At 44.0% G+C, this 25,431-nt stretch overlaps 1 protein-coding gene across 2 annotated transcripts in view; it reads left to right on the forward strand.

The window, feature by feature from the left end:
* The window catches only part of MINDY3 (MINDY lysine 48 deubiquitinase 3), a 103,479-nt gene that overhangs the window by 55,228 nt on the left and 22,820 nt on the right, over positions 1–25,431 (forward strand). For both annotated transcript variants that reach the window (XM_083189388.1, XM_083189389.1), the window contains exon 12: positions 17,420–17,492. In XM_083189388.1, the coding sequence (XP_083045514.1) occupies positions 17,420–17,492 (73 nt within the window). The remainder of the gene's footprint in view (positions 1–17,419; positions 17,493–25,431) is intronic.

Here is a 25,431-nt window from a genome sequence, read left to right on the forward strand (position 1 = left end):
GATCAGTCATTTGAAACTGAAGATGTAATTGGTCTCCTTTTTTTTTTTTTTATTTATTTTTTTTTTTTACATTTTTAGAGTGAAAAAGTTAGTTTTTGATACTAAACAGTACATCAACGCAAAATTATACTTTGAGTTAAATTAAAACATATAATGGCTTGAACATCAGTACAGTAAATGAGGGGATACTCCAGTCCTCATATTGGGAAGCGATTATACTCAGAAGACATTCATTGCAGCACATTCAGATCTGAATGTGCTGCAATGAATGTTTTCTGAGTATAATCGCGTGCCCCACTCCCTGTGTCTCTCTAGCTGCCTGCCGCTCTCCCTGTGTGTCTCTCTAGCTGCCTGCCGCTCTCCCTGTGTGTCTCTCTAGCTGCCTGCCGCTCTCCCTGTGTGTCTCTATAGCTGCCTGCCGCTCTCCCTGTGTGTCTCTCTAGCTGCCTGCCGCTCTCCCTGTGTGTCTCTCTAGCTGCCTGCCACTCTCCCTGTGTGTCTCTCTAGCTGCCTGCCGCTCTCCCTGTGTCTTTCTAGCTGCCTGCCGCTCTCCCTGTGTGTCTCTCTAGCTGCCTGCCGCTCTCCCTGTGTGTCTCTCTAGCTGCCTGCCGCTCTCCGTGTCTCTCTAGCTGCCTGCCGCTCTCCCTGTGTGTCTCTCTAGCTGCCTGCCGCTCTCCCTGTGTGTCTATCTAGCTGCCTGCCGCTCTCCCTGTGTGTGTCTCTAGCTGCCTGCCCCTCTCACTGTGTCTCTCTAGCTGCCTGGTCCGCTCTCTGTGTCTCTCTAGCTGCCTGGTCCGCTCTCTGTGTCTCTCCAGCCGCCTGCCCCGCTCCCTGTGTCTCTCCATCCAACTGCCACCCTCGGTCAGTCCTTTTCACAGGTGCCTGCCTCCTACTACAGCCACTTGCCACCTTCTCTCTTTAGACCCGTGTCACTCCCCCTGACTTTCTCTGCATGTGACGCCTTGTAGCAACTCTGCAAATATTTGCTGTACTGGAAACCTTTACATTGCGACTGCTAGCGGAGTTGAAATTCACGGTAAAGCCATATAGGTATTCATTTTGCAAGGATTTGTGTTTTTAAACACACATAAATATTTAGTGCCTCTAAAATTACTAGACAAGTAATGGGAACATAAAAAGTTGGCGGCAGATTTGTGGCTCGTGTGGAAAGTTACACCGTCCTTATGCAGCCTCCGAGACCTGTTCCGCAAACCTGCTGATATCTGATCTGCTGCGTCGTGCTGTATTTGTACGTCCTGGGGTGGCTAATCCATTTTTTAATGCCAAGCATTTAACATTTTTGTGGATGTAAGTTTAATTTAAAGTCCGAGGAAAAATGTGGTCTAATATTTATTTTTGCCACAAGGACCCATTTGACCGGAGCTTCCCATCAGAGCCTATAAAGACTACTTTGGCCTCTCCGTTAAGGGGACATAGACTTGTATAATAGTACAAGTCTGACACAAGGACAGAGGGCTTCAGCAAGTCCGTCTTGGTCCTAGAGACGCTGCCAGATCTCTAGAATAGGGAAATAGCTTTTCAGTAGTCGGTGGTTGAAAATCAAACGATAAAAAAAGCTTTGTTTTTAGTTACCAGTTATTTTCCATGTGAGGTAAATGTGATATGTACCACCGCCGGTCATCACTGCAGACTATTTTTGCCACTGGTAGATGCATGAATCAACAGGACAAGAGACAGACCTGATAATTATATGATCCGTTTCCCAATCTCCTGTCTTCTCTAACTGGGTACCATTGTGTGTCTCCTTGGGTACCGTGTCCTGGAGGACAGTGCGATATTGTAGTGGCGTCATGGTATTTTACATGTCTCCAGTAATGTGTAAAGAATAGATTTCCAGTGTTTTTGGTTGAGAAGGAGTATCTGTTGTCCCTCAAATCTGCAAGTAGCCTGGGGCGCTCCTAGAAAGTCCTGTAAATTGGTGTTAAACACTTCAAAGGATCTCTGTCACATGGTCGGTTCACTCATCAACAGTAAGGTCATGTTCTCAGATGGATAAATCTGGATATAGATGCACATTTCAAAAATAATTCTGTATGCAATGCCCCCACATAAAAACGTAACCACTTACTGTACGTCAGTTGGGATTTGAAGGAGCAGATTGGAGAATATTTCCGTATTGAACTATCTACTAATATATTGCCCAGCAAGTTGCCAGAATGGTTACAACAGCAGGAAGCGGTGATGTACCTGACTTGAGGACTGAACTGCAGGCTCCCAGCGTGTACATACCGGAAAAAAGGCTTTTCAGGTCATCCACTGTGTCGGCTTGACTTCCAGTATCTGCCATGAGGTTACTCTTTAGTGGCCCGTGTTTGATGGTATCCTCTACATTTCACTTTGCATCTGTGCTGCCTGCAATCTGCCTGCTGTGACCGCTGCTACATCCACATTTCTTTAGTGCACAGGTTCTCAAAGTCGGTCTTCAGGACCCCACACAGTGCATCCACCTGTGGGTCTTTTTTAAAAATGTGTAAGTCTGTAATGAATGGACCTGTCGGGTGACCTGTAAAACGAGAACTGTGTGGGTTTCTGAGGACTGACACACACACACACACACACACACACACACACACACACATACACATTTCTGCTTCTCCAACTCTATTGTGGCTCTTGACCATGACAGCCAGGGCAACATTCTCTGAAAGAACAGCAGCTGTCAGAAGTTGCTGGCTGTGTCTCCTTTAAACGCTTCAGGCCAGGCATGTCCAAACTGTGGCCCTCCATCTCTTGTGAAACTACACATCCCAGCATGCCTTGCCATAGTTTTAGCATTCCCTTATAGCAAAATTGTGGCAAGGCATGATGGGACTTGCAGTTTCACAACAGATGGAGGGCCATCGTTTGGACATGCCTGCTTTAGGCAACTGCCAACACCTGTCCTGCCGTTACCTGTGGATATGAAATATACTGCACCCTCTGATACCTTCCAGGGACAAGATTTGGGGAAGGGAACCAATCACACACACACACACACACACGAGAAACACACGCACTACTTCTATTACATACATGTCACATGTATGAAGCGTTGCCATCCGTTCCCCCTGCGTGTCAGAGGATACATCTGTCATCCCTATGTGTCCGCTATATGTGTGTTCATGTTTTGTTTGAAGTTCAGTCCGACTTTCTGTAATGTGCCCTTCTCCTTGTGTTTTGTAACTTACTCACTGGTTAGTGTTCCTGGGAAACTTTCAGTACAGTAATATCAGTAAACTATATCCCATATTCTCCCTGCTCCAAGTTCTCTCTGCCTGTAATCCTTCTCATCCGCTAACCCTCTAAATCTCCGTTGCCCAAGACGGTGACGACGCAGACAAATATTTTTTTATTAATATTTTGAAACCGAACACAGCCAGAATGTAACCACAGACCACAAGTGCACAACAACCTCCCGTTCTTATAGGGCATTATGCCCACATTATGTCTCTCTGTATCCCCGGAGCGTTCTCGTTGCAGAAATAGACTTTTCGGAAATGTCTCATTGTAAAATGAGCAATAATTAGTTATTTTTATGTAATCTTTTAATTAGAAGAAATATGAATTTATAGTGTCGGCAGAAGACGTCCTGAATGATGTTCTGTATGCATTCGTACCAGGAAGCCAAGGGGTGTCTTACATAGGGTTGACAGTAATTGGGTTGACATGGAAAAAAGTAGACACAAGCTAAAGGTCGACACTGAAAATGTTTTTTTTTTACTTGGTTCATGCTTTTCTAGAGTCTACTCTAGGATTTTTTTTTTTTTAGGACAGGGTGCTGACCACCGGGCAGGGCACTTTTTTATTAGAAATTTTACATTAGAAAAAAAAAAAAAAAAAAAAATTGCACACTGCACTAGGAGAACGCCCATTAAACATTGTCATACTCTGCTATGCTCATTACATATTCTGTCGTAGTGACAATGACACATTATGCCACACACTGTAATACTTCTTACACATTATACCACACACCGTAATGCTCATTACACATGATGGTACACACCGAAAGTTCTAACCTGTCAGCACTTGGGGGGGCAACGTAAGGGCGCACAGTGCCACACACAAAAAGGGCAGGGTGCATTTTGAGGGTTTTAAAACGGGCAGGGTGTGGCACCCTGCAAAAGAATCTTAGAGGGAACACTAATTTACCATCCAAGTGGGCATAGTTAGATAACGTGAATACGTGTTTACATTTTCAGTGTCGTCCGTGTTCATACCAACTTTTTATCATGTGTCCACCTTTTATTACTGTTGGCCTAGAGCACATTGACTAGTGATTGTCTATCATCTGGGCGTAAACCCACACACAGAACTGTGAGAACATACAAACTCTACACCCACAGAGCATTTGTTTGACATCGAAGGCAGCAATGCTTATTCTGCACACAGAATCTTATTGCACCTCACTGTATTCACATGAGGGTAAGTTGGGGAGGTCCTCAATAGAACTGCGTCTGACAAGGCCTACAGCAGCCCTCCCAAGCCATTAATGGTGTGATTGGCATCGTGGTTGTGCTTTGCATAGGCTTTTCTATGTGTATTGGCTTGCATGCTGACTGCACTTAGTCTTCTTGCGAATAGCCTCTAGCTTATACGGTGTATTCATGGTCATTTATAGTGTTCTAGGTTAGTGAAGGATGCAGTTGATGTAACTGATAGACTCGAGTCTGCAGCAGTAACGAATCTCCTCCTGAAAGGCCGGACTCCAGTTACAATGAATGCCCGCTATAAGCTACAGTACTTTAAGACAATACACTACAAGGCTCTGTTGTTTCACAGAACACACAACATCCCATAATTACTCGAGATGGGCTTGTTCGCTTCAGAGATAGAATCTGCGGCTGTGATAAGGCTCCGGCACTGGGTAACATTAGTCACCTGTACAGCTGGGTCTAGACGCCTCTTCCGCTGCAGTGAGGTCTCGGTGTCCTTTCATGTCCTGGTAGTTTGATGTATTCTATGTCAAGTGGATCCTGGTCATTACTTTTTTCCTGTGTCTGTACCTTTTTTGTTTGCACCCACAAAGGTAACAGCTAAATATTTATTCTCTTTGTTTTTTTGTTGCTTTATACTTTTGTTTACATGTTTAAATGAGTTCGGTCCCTACAGTCACCATTCATAGTCAACGTTCTCTGTCGACCATATAGATGTTGACAGTGAATGTTGTAATGATAACTGCATACCCTTTAATTCATTTCTTTTGTCTTGATAGTGGTTGTGGTATAGAGCAGTGGTTCCCAAGCCTGGTCTTCAAGTACCCCCAACAGTGCACGTTTTCCAGGTCACCCGGCAGTTGCACTCATTATTCAGGCACATTTGAAAAGATCCACAGGTGGAGCTAATTATGTCACTTGTGATTCTGTGTGGAGACCTGGAAAACATGCACTGTTGGGGGTACTTGAGGACCAGGGTTGGGAACCACTGGTATAGAGGGTCGACAATGACTAGATTGACAGTCACTAGGTCGACCACTAATGTTTGACAGTGACTAGTTCACCCCCCCTATAAATGGTCGACGTACCCTAGGTTGACATGGACAAAAGGATGGCATAGACATGGTTTACACGAGATTTGCGCGTTTTTGGTGTCTGTGTATAAGTGTACGGCGTCCCCATGCTTCGGGCATGGTGCCTCACTCCATTCTACACACTATTATAATCTAACTCTGTGCCCACTTGGATATTAAGGTATGAACCAAGTCGGTTAAAAAATTAAAAAAAAAAATTGTCGGCCATGTCAATGCCGAACTTTTGCTTGTGTTGACCTTCTGCCAATGTCAACCTAGGGTTTGTCAAAAATGTATTGGTGTTTACCTAGTGACTAGTCTCTTGGTCGTCCATATCTAGGTCAACAGTACCCTGGATTGTAACAGATTCTGGAGCAGTGAAATATTTGTTGTACGTTTTATTCCTGAATTGCTCCTGATCTTTTTGCAAAGATGTAGTAATAACTTTGGTACTTGTGTATTATCTGGGCGCCCATCGCATACCACTAATTAAGGTATGCAATGGGACCCGATTTGAGCCTTTCCCGGGCTGAGTATACAATTTTAATATTGTGTCGCATCGCATGCCATTATAATGCGATGCGACGCGATTATAGCCGATTTTCACATTGTACAGGCACCCTGATGCCTGATTCCTATGTTAAATGCCCCCCCAGACCCGATTTTTAATTGTACACCCACCTTGATGGGTGATTACTATGTGAAATGCCCCCCCCCCCCCCCCATTGTAAACGCCACCACAGAATCAACGCCAACACTAATCGTGGCAAGCGGCGGCGGTATGCGTCCTCCAACCTTTTCATACCCCCGCTATCCACATCGGCGTGGAGATGACTTTAGATAGTGTGGCGAGCGCAGCGAGCCACCGAGCCCGAAGCGTGGTGAGCCCCACAAGGGGATGCAGAATAAATGTGAAGTAATCAGTGTCCCCTTGCGGGGCTCGGTGGCACGCTGCGCTCGCCACACTATCTAAAATAAACTCCACGCCAACGTGGATAGTGAGGGTATGAAAAGGTCGGAGGACGCGTACCGCCGCCCCTCGCGGGCTTCGGGTTGGCGTTGATACTGGGGTAGCGTTAACAATGGGGGGCCATTTAACATAGTAATTACACATCAGGGTGGGTGTACAATAAAAAATCGGGTCGGGGGGGGGGGGCGGCATTTAACATAGGAATCAGGCATCTGGTTGCCTGTACAATAGAAAATCGGGTCCAATTGCATTGCATGCGATATGACCGATTTTTGGTTATACAATGCCCTACGATGAAAATATCGGGCGCCCAGATAATACACAAGTACCATAACTTTTTATGCGCTATAAACCTGTATTAAAGTCACTTTTATTCACACCAATGTATTTGTGTATCCTAGTTATTGCAGCATATATATATATTGGGAATCTGTTCTATAAATCTGCTTCATATTCTGAACAATGGTTTGTTCGTTAATGCTCTCCTTCTGAGATTGGCTTCCTCGTGTCACTGGTAAGGAACTTAGCAGACACAACAGGCTGTACACGAACGTCATGCAGTAAATCACTAACCCGTCTTCTGTACCACAGCCAAGTGCGCTGAAACCACAGTACAGAACGCAGGTGTAACAGACAGCCCTTCTGCCGAAACATTTGTTTGTTGCTGTGTTCCTGGAACAGGCTTCCTTCTATAAGTCATGCCTTTAAGACAAGGGTTGCAAAGAAGCCAAAACACTTACAAGTATGTTGGCTCTTATCCCCTGTTTATGATTTGAAGGATCAAACTTTCGGAATGTTTTCATTGGAACCTGAAAGCCCTGTGATATTTCTGCCTCTAGGGATAAACATTGAAATCCTAAAATAGGAGGTATCACTGCAGAAACGTCTCGCTGAAACGTGTGGCTCAATGGCATGTTTATTATCTGCGCAGCCCAGCCAGCCCAGCTATTGTTTGTATGTCTTATTTGGTGCAGGCGCGTTGTAGGAATATTGTCTTCTGGGACATGGTGCATAATTGAACATTACTACACTGCCGTGTTTGGGTTATTTCCTTGTAAGGTCATTTTATTGAGTTGCAGCAATGCTAGAAAATAACCAAGGATAGAGAATCAGGTTTTTACATTTTGGCAGAAGGATGTGGAATGTCATTTGGGCAGATGCAACACTGTGTGTGCTGGAGTCACACATTTGAACATTTTTGCCGTACACGATAACATGCCACTTATATGACACATGACATGCTTGAAATGCGGAACTGTGATTTATAATGGACAGTTCAGCCGCCCAGCTGACCCCTTGCCTGTTTACATCCTGCTATCTAGCCACCACCCACTTGCTTGCACCTCTTGTAATCTGTCTCCCCTTCCTACTAGATTGTAAACTCCTCCGAGCAGGGCCCTCTTCCCTCCTGTTGTTAAAGCCCACTTCTCTTCACATGTCACTCACAGCTCTCCTATACTTAAACACTTAGTGACCATCTTTGTCCGCATACTCCTCTCCATCATTGGCCTCAAGCCTCTAGTTGTATGTTGATGAGTCCTCACGACCTATATTTAAGATGTAATGTGTATTGAACTGTGGCGCTCTTTATTTGTACTCTATTTTTGTTATTTATTCAATGTAATACTGTTTTGTTTCCCTGTACTGTTCCTTTGTACGGCGCTGCGAAACACTTGTGGCACCTTATAAATAAAATTATAATAATAATGTTTCTTTTAGGGATGCCAATCCCGGGATTGAGCATTTTTCAATCCCGGTTACCGGGATTGAAAAAATGCACCAGGATTGGCATCCCTACACCCTAGTGCTGGGGTAGCCAACTCCAGTCCTCGAGAGCTACAAACAGTTAATGTTTTCCAGATCTCCTCACAGAATCGCAACTGAAGCAATTGGCTCCACCTGTGGATCTTTTAAAATGTCAGTGAGGAATGAGTGCACCTGTGCAGCAGCTAGGTTGTCTGGAAAATGTGAACTGTTGGTAGCTCTCGAGGACTGGAGTTGGCTACCACTGGCCTAGTGCATCAGAATTTTTTTCACGGCACAACTAGGTCTGGAACACAAATCCAGAGCATGTGTGCAAGTGTCCCGAGGCACCCCAGGATGCCACAGAACTACTGTAATGGAGTACAGGGTACATAACCATAGCTGCATCAGCAGACCAAACTGAAATAAGTATCTTGGTGGTAGAAAACGCAGGATCTGGTGCCAGTGACAATGGTTTAAGTAACAGAAGGAAAAGCATGTGAGGGAAGAGGGCCCTGCTCACGAGCACTGATGCAGCCCACACACGCGCCGATGCCGGCAGTGCGATGCTGTACGATGGGGTGCGCGCTCCCGCGGCACCTCATCGTACAGTACAAAAAGTATGTGCAGCACATACTTTTTATACTAGCTTTTTCTAGCACAGCATCGCATCGCATGCACATCGTATGCACAAGGCATACGATGCGATGCTGTGTGTGCTAGTTAAGCCCACAACGCACGCTGGAATCGGTGCGTGTGTGGGCTGCATTAGATTCTACTTTTAAAAATAAACATCAAGGGGGATCCATTGGGTGATTGTTACGTTGTTGACCCTTTTTTTTTTTTTTCTTTTTTTTTTTTTTTTTTGAATATTCAAATTTTTTTGGTCCATTCATGGTGTATAAGATTCCCGAGACGTTTTTCTAGTTCCGGTTTAACTGTAGATATCTGTTTGCTGTATATGGAAGTGTTCATGGTTTTTGCCTTGGCTGTAACCGTTATGAAGTCTCTCGTGGTGTTTATCTCTAGATTCATGATGATTTAGCTACCTGCAGGTTTACAGCACAATAAAAAGCAATTGGCCTTCAAGGGCAAAATAGGTGACTTCATCAGAAGGCGGGGTCAGGGCGAACATCTCCCAGGGCAGCTTTACATTGCATGCAGTGAACGGGACCCAGGGTAAACCGTTTCCACTGCCCAATGGACCCGGGAGCATCTGTTATTGTTCAGTAGAGCTAACATGCACCGAGTGTAAAGCATCTGATTTTTCCTTTTATTTCTCTTCTCTTATGTCACATAATTCATACCTCAGTTTCTTTCTAGGTCACTAATAACACACTTCCTGGGTATGTCCCAAATTTTTTTTAACTGTAGCTCCGACCTAGATTATTCCCATGTCAGAATCATTTACACATCACACGTGCAGCAGCAGTGGGAGTCTCTAAGACCGCAGTAGAGACTCTGGCTTCACCCCCTGACATCACCGTTCCCACCCTTCCAGAGACCAACCGTGACTGGCCTGGTTGGATTCTCTGGTCACTGGACTCTCACCCCTTTTCCACTGAGATGCAACCTGGATTATCACCCGGGTTTTTAGCCACTGTGAAAAAAGGCTATTCAATAAGGAAAATGCGATCAAAATTCATCCAGTGGTTTGTGCGTGATGCTGGCATGAAAGAATAGACAAATAATTTATATATATTTTTTTATATAAAAACCTATATACAGACATAACCCTACAGTTTTTTTATTATGTATAGATGAAACCATTTGCAGTATCCTAGTTCATAAATTGCCTAACTGTTCTTCTGTAGTGGCTGCTGTGTTTCCAGCTTTGAGGCTAAGTAATAGAGAATCACTCGACAACAGGAAATATGCCGTGAATAGACGCATTGATTTTAGATCCCTTGGTGTAAATTGCATAAATCAAGTACAGTTGGTCTTATTTTTAGATCTATGTAGAATAGTCATGAAGGTCTAAATGGTTCATTGGAAGTTGCGGTTAGACTACCAGATTCAGAAGAAATGATACAGAGATGGTCTGAAAGTAGATATATTTTTAGATGCAACTTCAATCTTCGAATTTTAAAATGAGTGTAGACCTGAGACGAGAGGGCTGTGCTTTGTGGCCTGTCACAGAGGACCCTTATAGTATGTCCCTAAATCCTGCAGTGGAAGAGGAACGTCACAGTATGTCCCTATGTATGAAGCAGTGATAAGGGAGGCGAAGTGATCAAGTGCTTGGTAATTTATCACCAACCAATCAGCTCCTGACTATTAAGTTACAGGCAGGGTTTAAAAGGGGACAGTCAGGAGCTGATTGGCCGGTGATAAAGTACCAGGCACTTGATCACTTCTCCTTCCTTATCACTGCTTCATACATCTACCCCTAAATACTGTAGTGTGCATTCACTATACCTTCAGCAGTGTTGAGGTGTTTACACACTGGGTGATTTTTGCCCAGCGTATATGGTCAGCAATGATGGTGAAAATCACTGGGTGATTTTTTGTTTGTCCAAGCAATTTTCCCCAGGGTTGGAAGGTTTTCCATAGCAGGACGCTAGAAAGCCACCCACCTTGTCACTCAACTGCTGGTAATACCAGTAGATTAGCGGCAGTGACCGGCGAACGTTTTGGAGTGGGCATCCGCACTCGCTGCTCATTGCCGGGCCGTACACACTCAAACGGCAAAACAGAGCTGCTTTCAGCTAAATCGCTCAGTATGGGCCTACACATGTAGCAATTTTTGACTATTTTATCAACTATCAGACTAGAGTGCTTCGAAATGAAACACATCGCATTGTGTGTAGGGCCCATAGCGATGCACAGCCCTGCGCATCGCTATTGCCGGGCTGGATATTTCAAGCGTGCTTGAAATATCTAGTCATCGCCAGTGTTCTTTCTTTTGAGAAAACAAGCAGTGACCGATCTCACCTGCTCCCAGGTGCTTTCCTCGTCGCTGGTGGGACACTTCCTGTTCCTGCTGCTACTGGCTCCTGCAGCTCATTATCGCCCTCCAGTGGCCAGCGCCCTAGGCAAATGCCTAAAGCTGCCTAGTGGTGGTGCCGGCCCTGGACCTACCTAATGGTAGGCCTAATAATGAGATTACAGTGTACACTAACCTACTGTTGAATTTATGTGAGTAATGCTGGTGCGCTCTGAGGCTGCCGATTGGTTATTAACCAAATGGAAATATTAGTGCACTTGTGAGTTTTGTGGTACTGATTTCTGATGGAACACTTCCCCCTACAGATAGAGCCATCCTCATCTAGCCCTTTAATAGGATTAAGTGAGCCAGAGCTGTCGGACTTAATCCTATGCTAATCCCCTACTGTATTGCTCTATGTATTGTGTTGCAGCTGAGAACAATAGGCCTTGGTGAGCCATGGCTATCCAGAGAAAGCTTGTTGAAGAAGTCTCCATCTGTATGTTCTTTTGTATTTGCACAACAGATTATATCGCAGCCATTTAGGCTGGGTTGCCAAGCTCTCCGCGCAATGTCTGTGAGAGTCCAGATCAAGTGACGGACTAGCGAGGCCAGTAATGAGGAAGGAGACTAGTGCAGTAACGGTGTCCTGATGGAGCGCTCCCAAAATCTTTCTCCGCTCCACAATAAATAAATGACATCTATATTACATGCATACTAAACAACAAACCCATATGTGTTTACCCTTCTGTGGTTAGACCAGATATGAGTCAACTTCAAAATCCACCATGAAACTCAAGTTCCCTCCATGTATCCACTACAGGACAATAGAAGGCATGAGATCACCAGCAGTAGGGTCTCGGGTTCCGTTGCGATTGTTACGATGGATTTGACTGCAGTATGTTTTGTTACAGAAACTTCTGCTGGGTTTTTTTGCCTTAAAATTGTTCTCCAGCTGTTGCCTTTGCTTCATACCGAAGGTCTCTTCATTAGTTATTTTCTAGAGATGATCTTTCCATATGTTTATTGGCGCGTAATTTACATTGCGAAGACTGCAGAGAAAAATATTTTTTTCCCCCACCAGGGATAACATTAATGGATTTGCCACTCACTTGCCAATTAGACAGCGGTAAATAACATTTGCTAATTTATTCGTTTGTAGTTTAACCCTTTGCACTTTTTCAAAAATGGTCTACATGGGATGTTGAACGACGTCTATGTTTTTAGTTCAAAGCGGCTCACCATTGGAACTGCTATTATGGCTGCTGAGCCTGACTAGACGTTGGACCTGGAAGGGTTAAAGAGCGAGTAGCTCCTATGTAACAAAGGCTGCTTGTTGCTGAGTGGAATATATGTATTATAACAAAGCGGTTTCTAATTAAACAGAATAGGTTACCGTACCCTTTGCGGCAGATTGCAGTGTTACTCGAACAGTCTTAGTGACCGACAGCTTAGCATGCTTGCATTATGGATTTGGACTGCGGGGATTGGACGATATCCCCAGGAGCAGGGCCAATGATCTCACATACATCATTAGGTCACTGAAATCTTAGGTTTTTAAGTTGTACTGTGTCCAATTAGGACGGGGCCTTACGTATGTGGGAGGAACAGCAGATGCCGGCAATGGCATGAGGAAGAAGGGAGTACTTTACTCCTTAATAGCGTTTCAGTAGACTGTCTGGTTACAATTGAACTCTGTTTTGTAGTGTCATGTCCTGTGTTAAGCTGGGTACATGCTATAAAATATATATTGAACTATGTTGCAATTAACAAAATAACACAATGTCCATCATTCCATTGTTTGAATTGATTGGTCACATCATCCCGCCAGATGTCCTGATACCACAGACAAAGTGGCGTTACAATAACCTTGTAACGGGATATCTCTTTGTAATACGGTGGTAAATTCACTAAGATGGGAGTTCTGTTGATGATAACATGTTGCCCTTAGCAACCAAATCCGATTCGGTCTATTCTCTTCTAGAACAGGCCACGCCAACCTGTGGCTCTCCTGCTGTTGTGAAACTACACATCCCAGCATGCCCTGGTATAGTGTTGCTTTTAGGGAATGCTAAAACTGTGGTAGGGCATGCTGGGATGTGCAGTTCAACAACTGGAGGGCTGAAGGTTCTTCATCTCTGGTGTAGATGGTTTGATACGCCTTGTCCTAAATCTCCACATTCTTGTGGGCCCCCGGTTTTATATATTAACCCTTTTGAGTGCCAACATCTGAGAGATGGGCAAAATATCCGCAAAAAATGCCAGCGGCGCTCACATTTGTTATATAAATTCAAATGATGAATGTTGTGTAAAAAAAAAAAGTTATTTCCTATACGAGGTCGACAATACAGGTCATTATGATGATAAAAAAAAATGTTTGATTGGCAATTTTCACGCCTGTTTGACAAATTCGCTTGGCACTCAAAGGGTTAATGGTATGCAAGGAGTGCGGCATCTCAGGCTGTCCTAAGAAATGTGGGAGCATGGAGTGTCTCCCCACAGGAAACAGCAAGTCCTTCATCTAGTGAGTGACACTTCCATACGTGACTCTCCATGACGTGTGCTAAATGCTTCATTTCTCCAGAGAGCGGCTCCTATATTTCCCGGAGCGGGTCCCGGCGCTCAGCGCATCTGTGATGACATGACAAAGAGGGTGTTATCTCTCCGTGTTATTATATGTATGGTATGTGGAAGGATGACATGCGTGCACTCAGATCACCCCTGTCAGCCCAGACATCAGCAGAAATACAGCCACTTAAAATCCCATCAACATTGTGATATGGAATTCAACAAGTAACTGTTCTGTGTCCATAGCCAGCTGTCCGTACATCGCTGCATGCTGGTTACTTTACCTGACATCATACATATGCTGCACATAGAAACATAGCGTTTGACGGCAGATAAGAACCATTTGGCCCATCTAGTCTGCCCCTTTTTTTTACCCTTTAGGTAATCTCAGCACTTTTTAATCCTGATTTCACATAGCTTTTAGATTAGTGGTAGCCAACCCTAGCCCTCGAGAGCTACCAACAGTTCACATTTTCCAGACAACCTAGCTGCTGCACTCATTAATCACCGACACATTTTAAAAGATCCACAGATGGAGCTAATTAGCTCACTTGTGATTCTGTGAGGAGACCTGCAAAACATGCACTGTTGGTAGCTCTCGAGGACTAGGGTTGGCTACCCCAGTTTTAGATCACTCGTATCTTATTATATGAACATTCTAGATCACTCGCATCCTATTATATGGGCATTCTAGATCGCTTGCATCTTATTAGATTGGCATTCTAGATCACTCACATCTTATATGGGCATTCTAGATCACTTGCATCCTATTATATGGACATTCTAGATCGCTTGCATTTTATTATATTGGCATTCTAGATCACTTGCATCTTATATGGACATACCTAGGTCACTCGCATCTTATTATATGGACATTCTAGATCACTCGCATCTTATTAGATTGGCATTCTAGATCACTCACACCTTATATGGGCATTTTAGATCGCTTGCATTTTATTATATTGGCATTCTAGATCACTTGCATCGTATATGGACATACCTAGGTCACTTGCATCTTATTATATGGACATTCTAGATCACTCGCATCTTATATGGACATTCTAGATCACTCACATGTTGTTATGTGGACATTCTAGGTCACTTGCATCTTATATGGACATTCTAGATCCCTCGCATCTTATATATACATTCTAGATCACTCACATCCTATTATATGGACATTCTAGATCACTCGCATCCTATTATATGGACATTCTAGATCACTCGCATCTTATATGGACATTCTAGATCGCTTGATTTTAATATATTGGCATTCTAGATCACTTGCATCTTATTATATGGACATACCTAGGTCACTCGCATCTTATTATGTGGACAATTCTAGATCACTCGCATCTTATTATGTGGACATTCTAGGTCACTTGCATCTTATTATGTGGACATTCTAGGTCACTTGCATCTTATTATATGGACATTCTAGATCACTTGCATCTTATATGGACATTATAGATCACTCTCATCTTATTATATGGACAGTCTAGATCACTCGCATCTTATTATATGGACATTCTAGGTCACTCGCATCTTATTATATGGACATTCTAGATCACTCGCATCTTAGTATATGGACATTCTAGATCACTCGCATCTTATTATATGGACATTCTAGGTCACTCGCATCTTATTATATGGACATTCTAGGTCACTCGCATCTTAGTATATGGACATTCTAGATCACTCGCATCTTATTATATGGACAGGCTGTCGCACTGGCATATCTTTCAGGATGAAGAACAACTAGACTTACTAAGGCGCTGAGTAATTATAATAAAAGGGAGATTAAACAATTTATGGATCTTTGTCTTATGTGAAATATGATCTATGTCACATTTTATCTAATTCGATTGCTCCTACCCCTTGCGGTAATTAGAAATTCCCACTTGTAAGTAATTTTTTTTCCTGCACCTTTTCTCTTGTGACCGCACATGTGAGAGCTCCAATAGCACCTGACACCGTGAGCACATCGCCATCCATTTGTAATTTACCTGACACGAAGAGTTTTTTACTTTTTTTTTTTTAGCCTACTTCTGCCGACAGGCGGTATTTCATACCCAACCATCCACTACGGCATGATAGAATAATATAATAGTGCGCAGCACTTTCACGGCGTCCATGTCGACTATGTTGACATTTGGGACAAAGACTGTGAAAAATCATGTCGACATAATGTGTTTCGACCTTCCGACCCTGTTGACCTTAGTCGTGTCGACCTGAGCCCTGTCCATCTTTGATGAGTTGACCCTATGACCCATAGGGCTATTTCACACGCTCCGGCTCCTGCCGGGTGGCGAAACCCTGCACGGCCAAGAAGCCGTGCCGCACACAGCCGTTTACAATGGAGGGGATGGCCACAGCCCGGCAGCCGTCCCTTCCAGTGTTGGGATATGGCTGCGGCCGGGCTGTGGCCGTCCCGTGTCAATGGACACAATTGTGTCCATTATTAACTACTTCCAGTCCATCTATGTCACAGATTTGTGGAAACGTCAGATTTAGCCACAATTTGCACCGACGGCCGTTACTCTTCCATGTTCCGAGATTGAATAGTGTTTTAGTGATCTGGACTAAGTCTATAGTTATTGTGTCCCTTTTATGATGATTATTACAGAATCAACCTATTTTGGCTGTAGGCTCCTGAAACGGTGTATTTAGTGGATGGTACTGTAGTAATCATATTTCACAATAGTAAAGCCTCGTTTTATGCTTTGTACCAATTTAAATCGTTCTTAACCTGGCTGTGATTTCTAGATGTCTATGTAGTAGAAGCTTGCGAGCAGGGCCTTCCTACCTCTGTCTGTCATTATCTGGTTGTGTTCTGTTACTGGTACAGTTGTGAAGCACCGCAGAACACGCTGCTCGATGTAATAATAGTTCTGCAGACGGACTGGAGCTGCTGGCCAGTTTCAGCGTTGTTATTACAGATATTTGGAAGAGCCCCAGAAAACACTTGAGCGATACTTAGTCCCTTTTGATGAGATGGTTTCTTAGCCAGAGTCTGGTCTGTGTATTCTTTCTGTCTTTTGCAAATACATTCTTCCATCCTTTTATAATGGTGCTGGGGAATTGTCACTGTCCATCCACTTTTCTTTATTGGAATTTGTTTGATCGTTGTTTTTTTATTCTTGCTTTTTTATATATTACTTTTTAAAAAGAAAAAGGTCTTGAGTGGTCAGATGCTTTTTATATTCATATTAAATGCACAGTAAAATATAAGCTCTATACAAGAAATCTCTGAATTGGCTGTACATGAATAAGGGTCCTGATTCAGGTTTTCAAGATAGCGCACATGAGCAAAAACCATGTTGCACCATGTTGTACCATGTGGGTTATATATATTTTTTTTCTGTACATGGTGAATATTGACTGCTTTTGCATGTATCCGACAAGGTTAGACCACTTTATTTTTAAACCGCAATTTAGATTTCAGTTTGAACACACCCCACCCAAATCTAACTCTCTGCACATGTTACATCTGCCCCACCTGCAGTGCACATGGTTCTGCCCAGTTGTGATCGTGTCTCTGCAGTTTTGTATTGCATCATGATATGAATACTGTACATTAACATGCATGATCTTTTGTGCCGCCGTCGTGCAAGTTCTTAGGATTCTGTAAATATAAGGAACCTTTATACTTCAACATGCTGGTTAAAGGTAATCTAATAAATGTAATGTTTCTGTCTCCCAGGAGGTGTCCCTGGTTGCCCCTGAACCGCCTTCTGAGCAAGCCAGACGAGTCTTCCAAGCCTATGATCCGGAAGGTGAATCTCCTTTTATTCTCACATCTGTTTAGCGGTAGCGTATATAACGTAAGAGTTTCATGTTCATATCGCAATAAATAAAGGGTTTCGATGGTCAGTACACTGTGGCAGGGCAGCATAACATGGTTCAACTTTGATAACTGATTAAGGGGCAGATGTATTAAGCCTTAACAAGAGATAAATGCAAGGGTGATAAGGAGAGATAAACGTCCAGGAGAGATAAACGTCCAGCCAATCAGCTCCTTATTGACTTTCTTCAAACACAGCCTGTAGCATGGCAGTTAGGATGTGATTGGCTGGACGTTTATCTCTCTATCACACTTGCGTTTATCTCTTGTAAAGGCTTAATACATCTTAGTCTGGCGAAGTGCTAAAGTGGAAGGTGATCATGCAGCAGTCAGTCAGCTCCTAACCATTATTTTTCAAACCCAGCCTGTAACATGACCGTATTATTACTGCCTCAAATCACTGAGGTCATGGGGCCGTTTCCCAACATGGCCCTAACTGTGCGAAGTTTGTATATTCTCCCTGCGCTTGTGTGGTTTTCACCAGTTTCCTCCCACAATCCAAAAATATACTGGTAGGTTAATTGGCTCCCAACAAAAATCAACCCTAGAATGTCTGTGTTTGCGTGTATATGTGGTAGGGAATATAGATTGTAAGCTCCACTGGGGCAGGGACTGATGTGAGTGTTCAAATATTCTCTGTTAAGCACTGCGGAATATGTGTGCGCTATATAAATAACTGGTGATAATTAAATAGGAGCTGATTGGCTGGCACATTATCACCTTCCACTTTATCACTTCACCAGGCTTAATAAATTTGCCCTAGTTTTTCTCCTAGTATTAAATAGAAGTTCCACCACCATTCCTACTTTCTAACCAGGGAACTTTTTATGCAGCTAGGTATTGAAGAATACATTTATATTGTAAGGCCGGAGGCACGGTTGGTTGACCAATCGGACAACAAGTCTAGTGATTTGTCAAAAAAAAATTTAAAAAAGCCTGTACGTTTTGGGCCAATTACACCCGATCCTGACGCGTCGGGCTCAGCAATCGGTCCAAAACTTGTGTTTGATGTCCTTGGGGCCGATGCGTGGTCCCATGCGCATCGGACCTGCTGCCCGTCCAACCTCCGACTGCTCCTCTCCCAGCAGCGTTGAGCGGAGTCGCATGCGATACATCGCATGTAGAAGGACCGCATGTGATGCTATCCTGCCGCCTGGGAAGGTCCCGGGCAGCACAAGACGTTCGGATGGCCCATACATTGCTGCCATACATAGCATCCATGTCCATGTAAACTTACCAATTTGCTGGCCCAGATATGCCTGGTCACAGGAATCACCAGTGGCGTCATTGTCTGCTGGTCCGGCAGCGGGCATGCCGGTCAGTGGGTCGCCCATACACACTGGCAGATGTATCGATCTATCTGCCTCAGCCATGCTGCAGCCCGACCTGATGTGTCTGAACGTTGTCATTCATAGACCTTTCTGCTGCATCTATGAGCCGATGGTCCAACCGATTTTATATCGTTGGTTGGCTGTACAAATAATGATATATCGGTAAGTGTGCACCCAGAATAAAGAAGCATTGTTCTACGTTTTTCGCGTTAAGAACCCTATGCTGACGGCCACGTAATACAGCACTCATACTGTAACCATGAATACGTAATGTTTCCTGGGGAAAGCTGCTGATTGATGTAATCATTCCAACGAGGTTATTGGATCTGAGCAATGTATAATCTATAGGCCGCAACTTAGAAATTATTTGTGTAAGATTTGCAGACCCTGAATAAATTGTCCGTCCATTTGCTCTATCTCTGTCATTTGAAACCTATTTTAAAGCTCAATTGACCACAAAGTAAATAGCATTATGGAGAACATCTCACCAGACTCTGATTACCAGGCACCGATAGTAATGTACAGGGAGATGGGGAACTCGCAATGATCCCCCAAGTTGCTAGGAGGGGGGTGAATGTGTATCCGAAGCACAGCTGCTGTGTGAATTAACTTTTTAATTTAATTGCCACAGGAAACCTGACGAAGCGGCACAAAGACCCTTATGTGGCTCCAAGTGTCCAGTAACTAGTCTAGCAGATATTTTCATAGTATAAATGGGCTGGTTTCTGTGGTTTTGGCAATGCAGCGATATTTAGCTTTATATAAATATGCATTGTTCTATAAGAAACTTATCCTGGAATAACAAGGAAATTCCAGCCCAAAGATGTCCGTGTCCAGTCTGGTAATTGCTCCACAATCTGCCGTAAACTTCTGCAGGTCAATAGGAATTTTACAAATGGAATTTGCGTTAAATAAACCGTTATATTGTCTGCTTTTAAGTCCGGTTTTACTCGTGAGTACGCCAATAAAGCTTAATTCCCATCGTTTTATGCTTTACCGTTCAGTTCCACACATCTGGTGCAGGTGTTCCTAACTGACTGACCAATTTATAAGATGCTTTGCAAATCTATTTAAATTAGATCTGCATTAATGTCAACGCTAAATAAAATGTTCTAATGGACAGAATTCAGCATGACAAGAAATTAAATGTTACCAGCCCTTGGTCGGAGGATCTCCATGCATCTAATTCAGGGCATATAGCTGGTCTCTATTCCGAATGTCTCAACTAACAAAGAGGAGGGGCTTTGACAACCCCGGTGTACGTGTTGAAAGTACATTTTTATCTAAAAATTGAAAAGCAGATTTTTCCCATAGCAACCAATTCAGATTCTGATGATAATTTCTCTTTTGCATCCTAGAAAACGATAGCGTCTGATTAGTTGCTATGGGCCAAATCTTCTTTTAATTTTTTAGAAGCTTGTAAACAACCCCTGCTATTTTTGCCGGGTGGAAATAGTGGCTTTTTTTTTATATTAGGTCAAATGTCATTAGACCTATCCAATGTGGGCTCCGTTCTTCCGGCTGGTGGAAAATATTCCAACGTTCGTAAATTCCCGGCATCAGCGAGAAAGGGTGTCGACAATCCTGTTGTAGGTGAATTCCAGCCGGAATTGAATACTCCCAATAATCATCTGCTTTTATTTTACGCAGACGTTTCAGAAATAACCAGGTATTTTTCTTAAGGCTACAGAGTTTAATCAAATCTTCACTCACCTGTAATGCTCTTGAATAAAACCAGAAACCTTTTTAACATCAATGGAAGGTCAACAGTCAAAAGATCAACGTGAGTTGATCTTCCAACCCTGTCGACCTATTTAATGTGTCGACCTTAGCCCTGTTTACTTTTAGTGTTCAACTTAATGTTTGGCGATCTTCATAGCGTTTAAATGTTTTATCTATTTTTTTTTATCCCAATTCTGTGCATATAGACTGACGCTCATTAAAGCATTTGGTACTCTTTACCTAGCACGCAGGGCCGGCCTTAGGCATAGGCACACTAGGCAATTGCCTAGGGCATTTGGAATTCCTAGGGGCATCAGCAGCTTCTGCTGGTTAAAATGATATGCAGCATGCCTATATTCTGTGTGAGTGAGGCTGTATCTGCATATGAAATAATGTATTCATGGAAATCACTGTAACATAGCATTCCGTATGCAGGTACAGCCACAGTCGCACACAGAATATAGGCATGCCACATATCATTTTAATCATTGGAAGCTCCTTGAGTGTGCTGGTCATAACAATGCAAATAAGACGAATTTTCAGCAAAAAAGGCACCCAACGTTAGCAGAAGGGCCAGGAGCTGCATGGCCTATTGAGACAAGATGTATGAGGAAACATCTGTATCCAAGCAGAGGCAGAGGTCACAGTATTAGCGGCTGTGCGAGTGCGGTCTGCAGGTGGGTTGGTTGTGCAATAGTGTTCGGCATATGTGTAAGGGGCATTATGTGTGTCATGTATAAATGCATTAATAATGTGCGACATATGTGTAACAAGCATTATGTGTGTCATGTGTATAAGGGCATTAATAATGTGCGACATGTGTAATGGGCATTTTGTGTGTCATGTGTATAAGGGCATTAATAATGTGAAACATGTGTAAGGGGCATTATGTGTGTCATGTGTATGAAGGGCATTAATAAAGGTTGGCATAATGTGTAAGGGGCATTACGGTTATAAGGACATAAATAATGTGTGTCATGTGTAAGGGGCATTACTGTGTGGTATTATCAGGGGTGCCGAGAGAAAGGGGTAGGGGGTACAAATTCCCCAGGCCAAAGCCTGATGGGAGGGCCCAGTGGGGGCCCTGGGCGCCCTCCCCTTAAGTGACAGCAGCAGCTGCAGCTCTTCTCCTCTGCCCAGCACACACTGCTTTGTGCTGGGTTGCAGTGTGGCCATGGAGGTGGTTAAAATACAATATTTTCTCAGGATTTTTTTCTAAGGGTATAATTTGATGAGTAATGTATATAAGGTAAAGTGGTACTACAATGTGATGTAACATGAATAAGGGACACTCTCACATGATATAATGTGAATAAAGTTGCACTACTGTGTGGCATAATTTGAATTTGGGGTAAAATTGTGTGGCCATGCCCCTTCCCAGCAAGAACGCACCCCTATTTGGGCTGCGCACCAAATGTGTGCACTGTTTCTATTTAAAATATTGCAGGTAGGAGCACCAAAATGATGACTGCTATGATGAGGGTTGATGGTGCTGGGAAAGGGGAGCAGTGTCAGAGGCGGATCTAGTGGCGGTGCTAGGGGGCACCAGCCAAAATTTTGCCTAGGGCATCATTTAGGCTAGGGCCGGCTCTGCTAGCACGGCGCCCACAATTTTGATTGTGGGCATCGCAGGTAAAAAAATCGCGGGCATTGAATGCACTAAAAATCGGGTGCGACGCGATGCCCGCGATTTCCCATAGGGATCAATGTTAAATTTCTCAATTGACCCGATTTTTTCCATAGGAAACAATGTTAAATGGCCCACAGAGGCCAAATAGGCACCCTAAAGTGTGAAATGGCCCCCACAATTGTTAACGCCACCCCACGATCAACGTGAACCCGAAGCGTGGCGAGCGCGGCGGTACGCGTCCTACGACCTTTTCATACCCCCACTATCCACGTCGGCGTGGAGTTGAGAATAGAATAGTGTGGCGAGCGCAGCGAGGGGGCGCGGATACCTTCACAGGTAAACCTATGGGAAATCGCGGGCATCGTGTCGCACCCGATTTTTTAGTGCATTCAATGCCCGCGATGGGCGCCGTGCTAGGTAAAGAGTACCAAGCATTTAAATGTAATATTTAGCCCAGCAGGTACGAGGCCTTAGGAGGATGAGCAGGTGGGGACCCCATTCCTGTGCATATGTAATCCCCAGTGGAATACTGTATAGATTTAATGTGCACAGAATGGGTCTTGGAGCCTGTTCATCTTCTGTAATGCAAACAATTCTCCATAATAACCACTGACAGCGATGGAGGATGTTGGGGGCTGAGACAGATTACATGTTTGTAACAATGGAAAACCTCAGACAGGTAATTGCTTGGTTATTACATAATAATAGATGTTTCCTATGTGGTTAGCCATTAACCTCACACCAGATACAGTATCGACTGTAACCTACACATATAATTGTCAGATGCTGACACGGTCTTTGTAGGTGGCCAAGTCTGCATTAGTGTCAGACGTTTTATGTATTATGACGGGAATGACACATTGCTGACCAAGTTAATGATGGGTGTATAGACTTGTAATGTGTGTCTCAGAAAGGGGAGCAGATTTAACCCGTTGGTTCTGCTGCATTTAAACACATGGGTTTACAAGTGAGGAGAACAGGGTAGCCACCATAGCTGCACTATAGGTACAGTATGCTCTGGGTGCCGGATGACGGCCCGACAGTCGGGATTGTGACCGTCAGTACTCAACCGTCAGGATCATACCAGGAATTCTGCATGCAACCGCACAGACCCAGGTGGCATTAACCTTCTTTTCCTGGTATGCTGGGCCGATGCTCCCCTCCCTAATGCGAGTGGACTCTCGGATGGAGGGCTGTAGATGCTTAGAACACATACTGCATACCTCCCACCATAGGAGATGTGCCATCCATCGGGTTATCGTACATCTCTGAATCGGGTCCTTAGCGTTTGTTAGCTCTGCCAATCCTCATGTAGCTGGGCAGTGCCATACCGTTCAGTAGGAGGGTTAGCGCAGGTGTAGGTCTGCCTATGTTGACTGAATTGTATAAACCTCTATGGAGATTACCACTGTCATGTGATATATCAGCTCCTCCAGTTCATACTCCTCACTACCTACTGCTGTCATGCGATACATCCGCTCCTCCAGTTCATACTCCTCACTACCTACTGCTGTCATGTAATACACCAGCTCCTCCAGTTATACTCCTCACTACCTACTGCTGTCATGTAATACACCAGCTCCTCCAGTTCATACTCCTCACTACCTACCGCTGTCATGTAATACACCAGCTCCTCCAGTTATACTCCTCACTACCTACCACTGTCATGTGATACACCAGCTCCTCCAGTTCATACTCCTCACTACCTACTGCTGTCATGTGATACACCAGCTCCTCCAGTTATACTCCTCACTACCTACTGCTGTCATGTAATACACCAGCTCCTCCAGTTCATACTCCTCACTACCTACCGCTGTCATGTAATACACCAGCTCCTCCAGTTCATACTCCTACTACCTACTGCTGTCATGTAATACACCAGCTCCTCCAGTTCATACTCCTCACTACCTACCGCTGTCATGTGATACACCAGCTCCTCCAGTTCGTACTCCTCACTACCTACCGCTGTCATGTGATACACCAGCTCCTCCAGTTCGTACTCCTCACTACCTACCGCTGTCATGTGATACACCAGCTCCTCCAGTTCGTACTCCTCACTACCTACCGCTGTCATGTGATACACCAGCTCCTCCAGTTCGTACTCCTCACTACCCACCACTGTCATGTGATACACCAGCTCCTCCAGTTCGTACTCCTCACTACCCACCACGGTAATGTTTCTTATTTCTGTAACAGTGAAGCATTTATATGCCATACACAGCTGTTTTATATAAAAGTGTGCATTTAGCTCTTTGTGTTCCCTTCGCTGTAGAGAGGAAACACAACATTCGCAGCTATCAGACATTTAAAATAAGGCATATATGTAAAACTGGTGCCTGTTTATAAATGAAATGCAGAAGGCAGTCGTGACCTGGCAGATGGTTTTGCTGCATTCGCACATTTCTGGGTATTACGACTTCTGCATTTTATATATAAATAGGGCGTAATTGGCCTTTAAAGCACACGTTCTGTTTTATGAATTATTCCTAATACTGGTCTGTCCAACCTATTGTTCTCCAACTGCTGATAAAGCATGCTGGGAATTGTAGTTTCACAATAGCTGGAATTAGAGTGGATAAGGGAGAATTTGTATAATTATTGGTTCAGCTCCACATGGTAAAGGATATGGGTGGTACCTTAATAATATTTTTGCCTTTTTGGGGCAAACTCCCCCAGAGTGGCCACTTCAGATTTCTAAGCTGTAACCAGACGTAATCTGTGGTCCTGGCCATAAAAGGGTTCTGCAGATAAAGTGATGTTCTATTATTCACTGGTGGAGAAAGGCGACCTTCCAAAAATGTTCCATTGGTATTCTGTTCCTGAACTGGGGAAAATAGTGACCGCTTGTTGTCTGATATGTATTATCCTGCTTCTTGGGCCAGAGGTATATTTTGTGTTTACTAGTGTCACTGTGCAGATGATCCCAAGATTCTTTACATCCATGACCTAATCTTGGCCCTTATTCTGGTTGGTGCGGTAATATCCGCGTGCGTTCGTGTCGCCGATGTTTTGTGTCTGCGCATGTGCAGCGGCGTCTCTGCGCATGTGCGAGCCGGACGCACGGCCACATTCCGCATGAAATGTGTACATTACGAACAGGGGGTGGAGAGGGGTGTGAAGGGCTGTTAGGGCTCATTACCATATGTTTACACCCCGCACTTCATGGGCGTTCCCATGAAAACGCTGGG

The sequence above is a fragment of the Crinia signifera genome, chromosome 5, assembly GCF_055691185.1.
Source record: "Crinia signifera chromosome 5, ASM5569118v1, whole genome shotgun sequence".
NCBI lineage: Eukaryota > Metazoa > Chordata > Amphibia > Anura > Myobatrachidae > Crinia > Crinia signifera.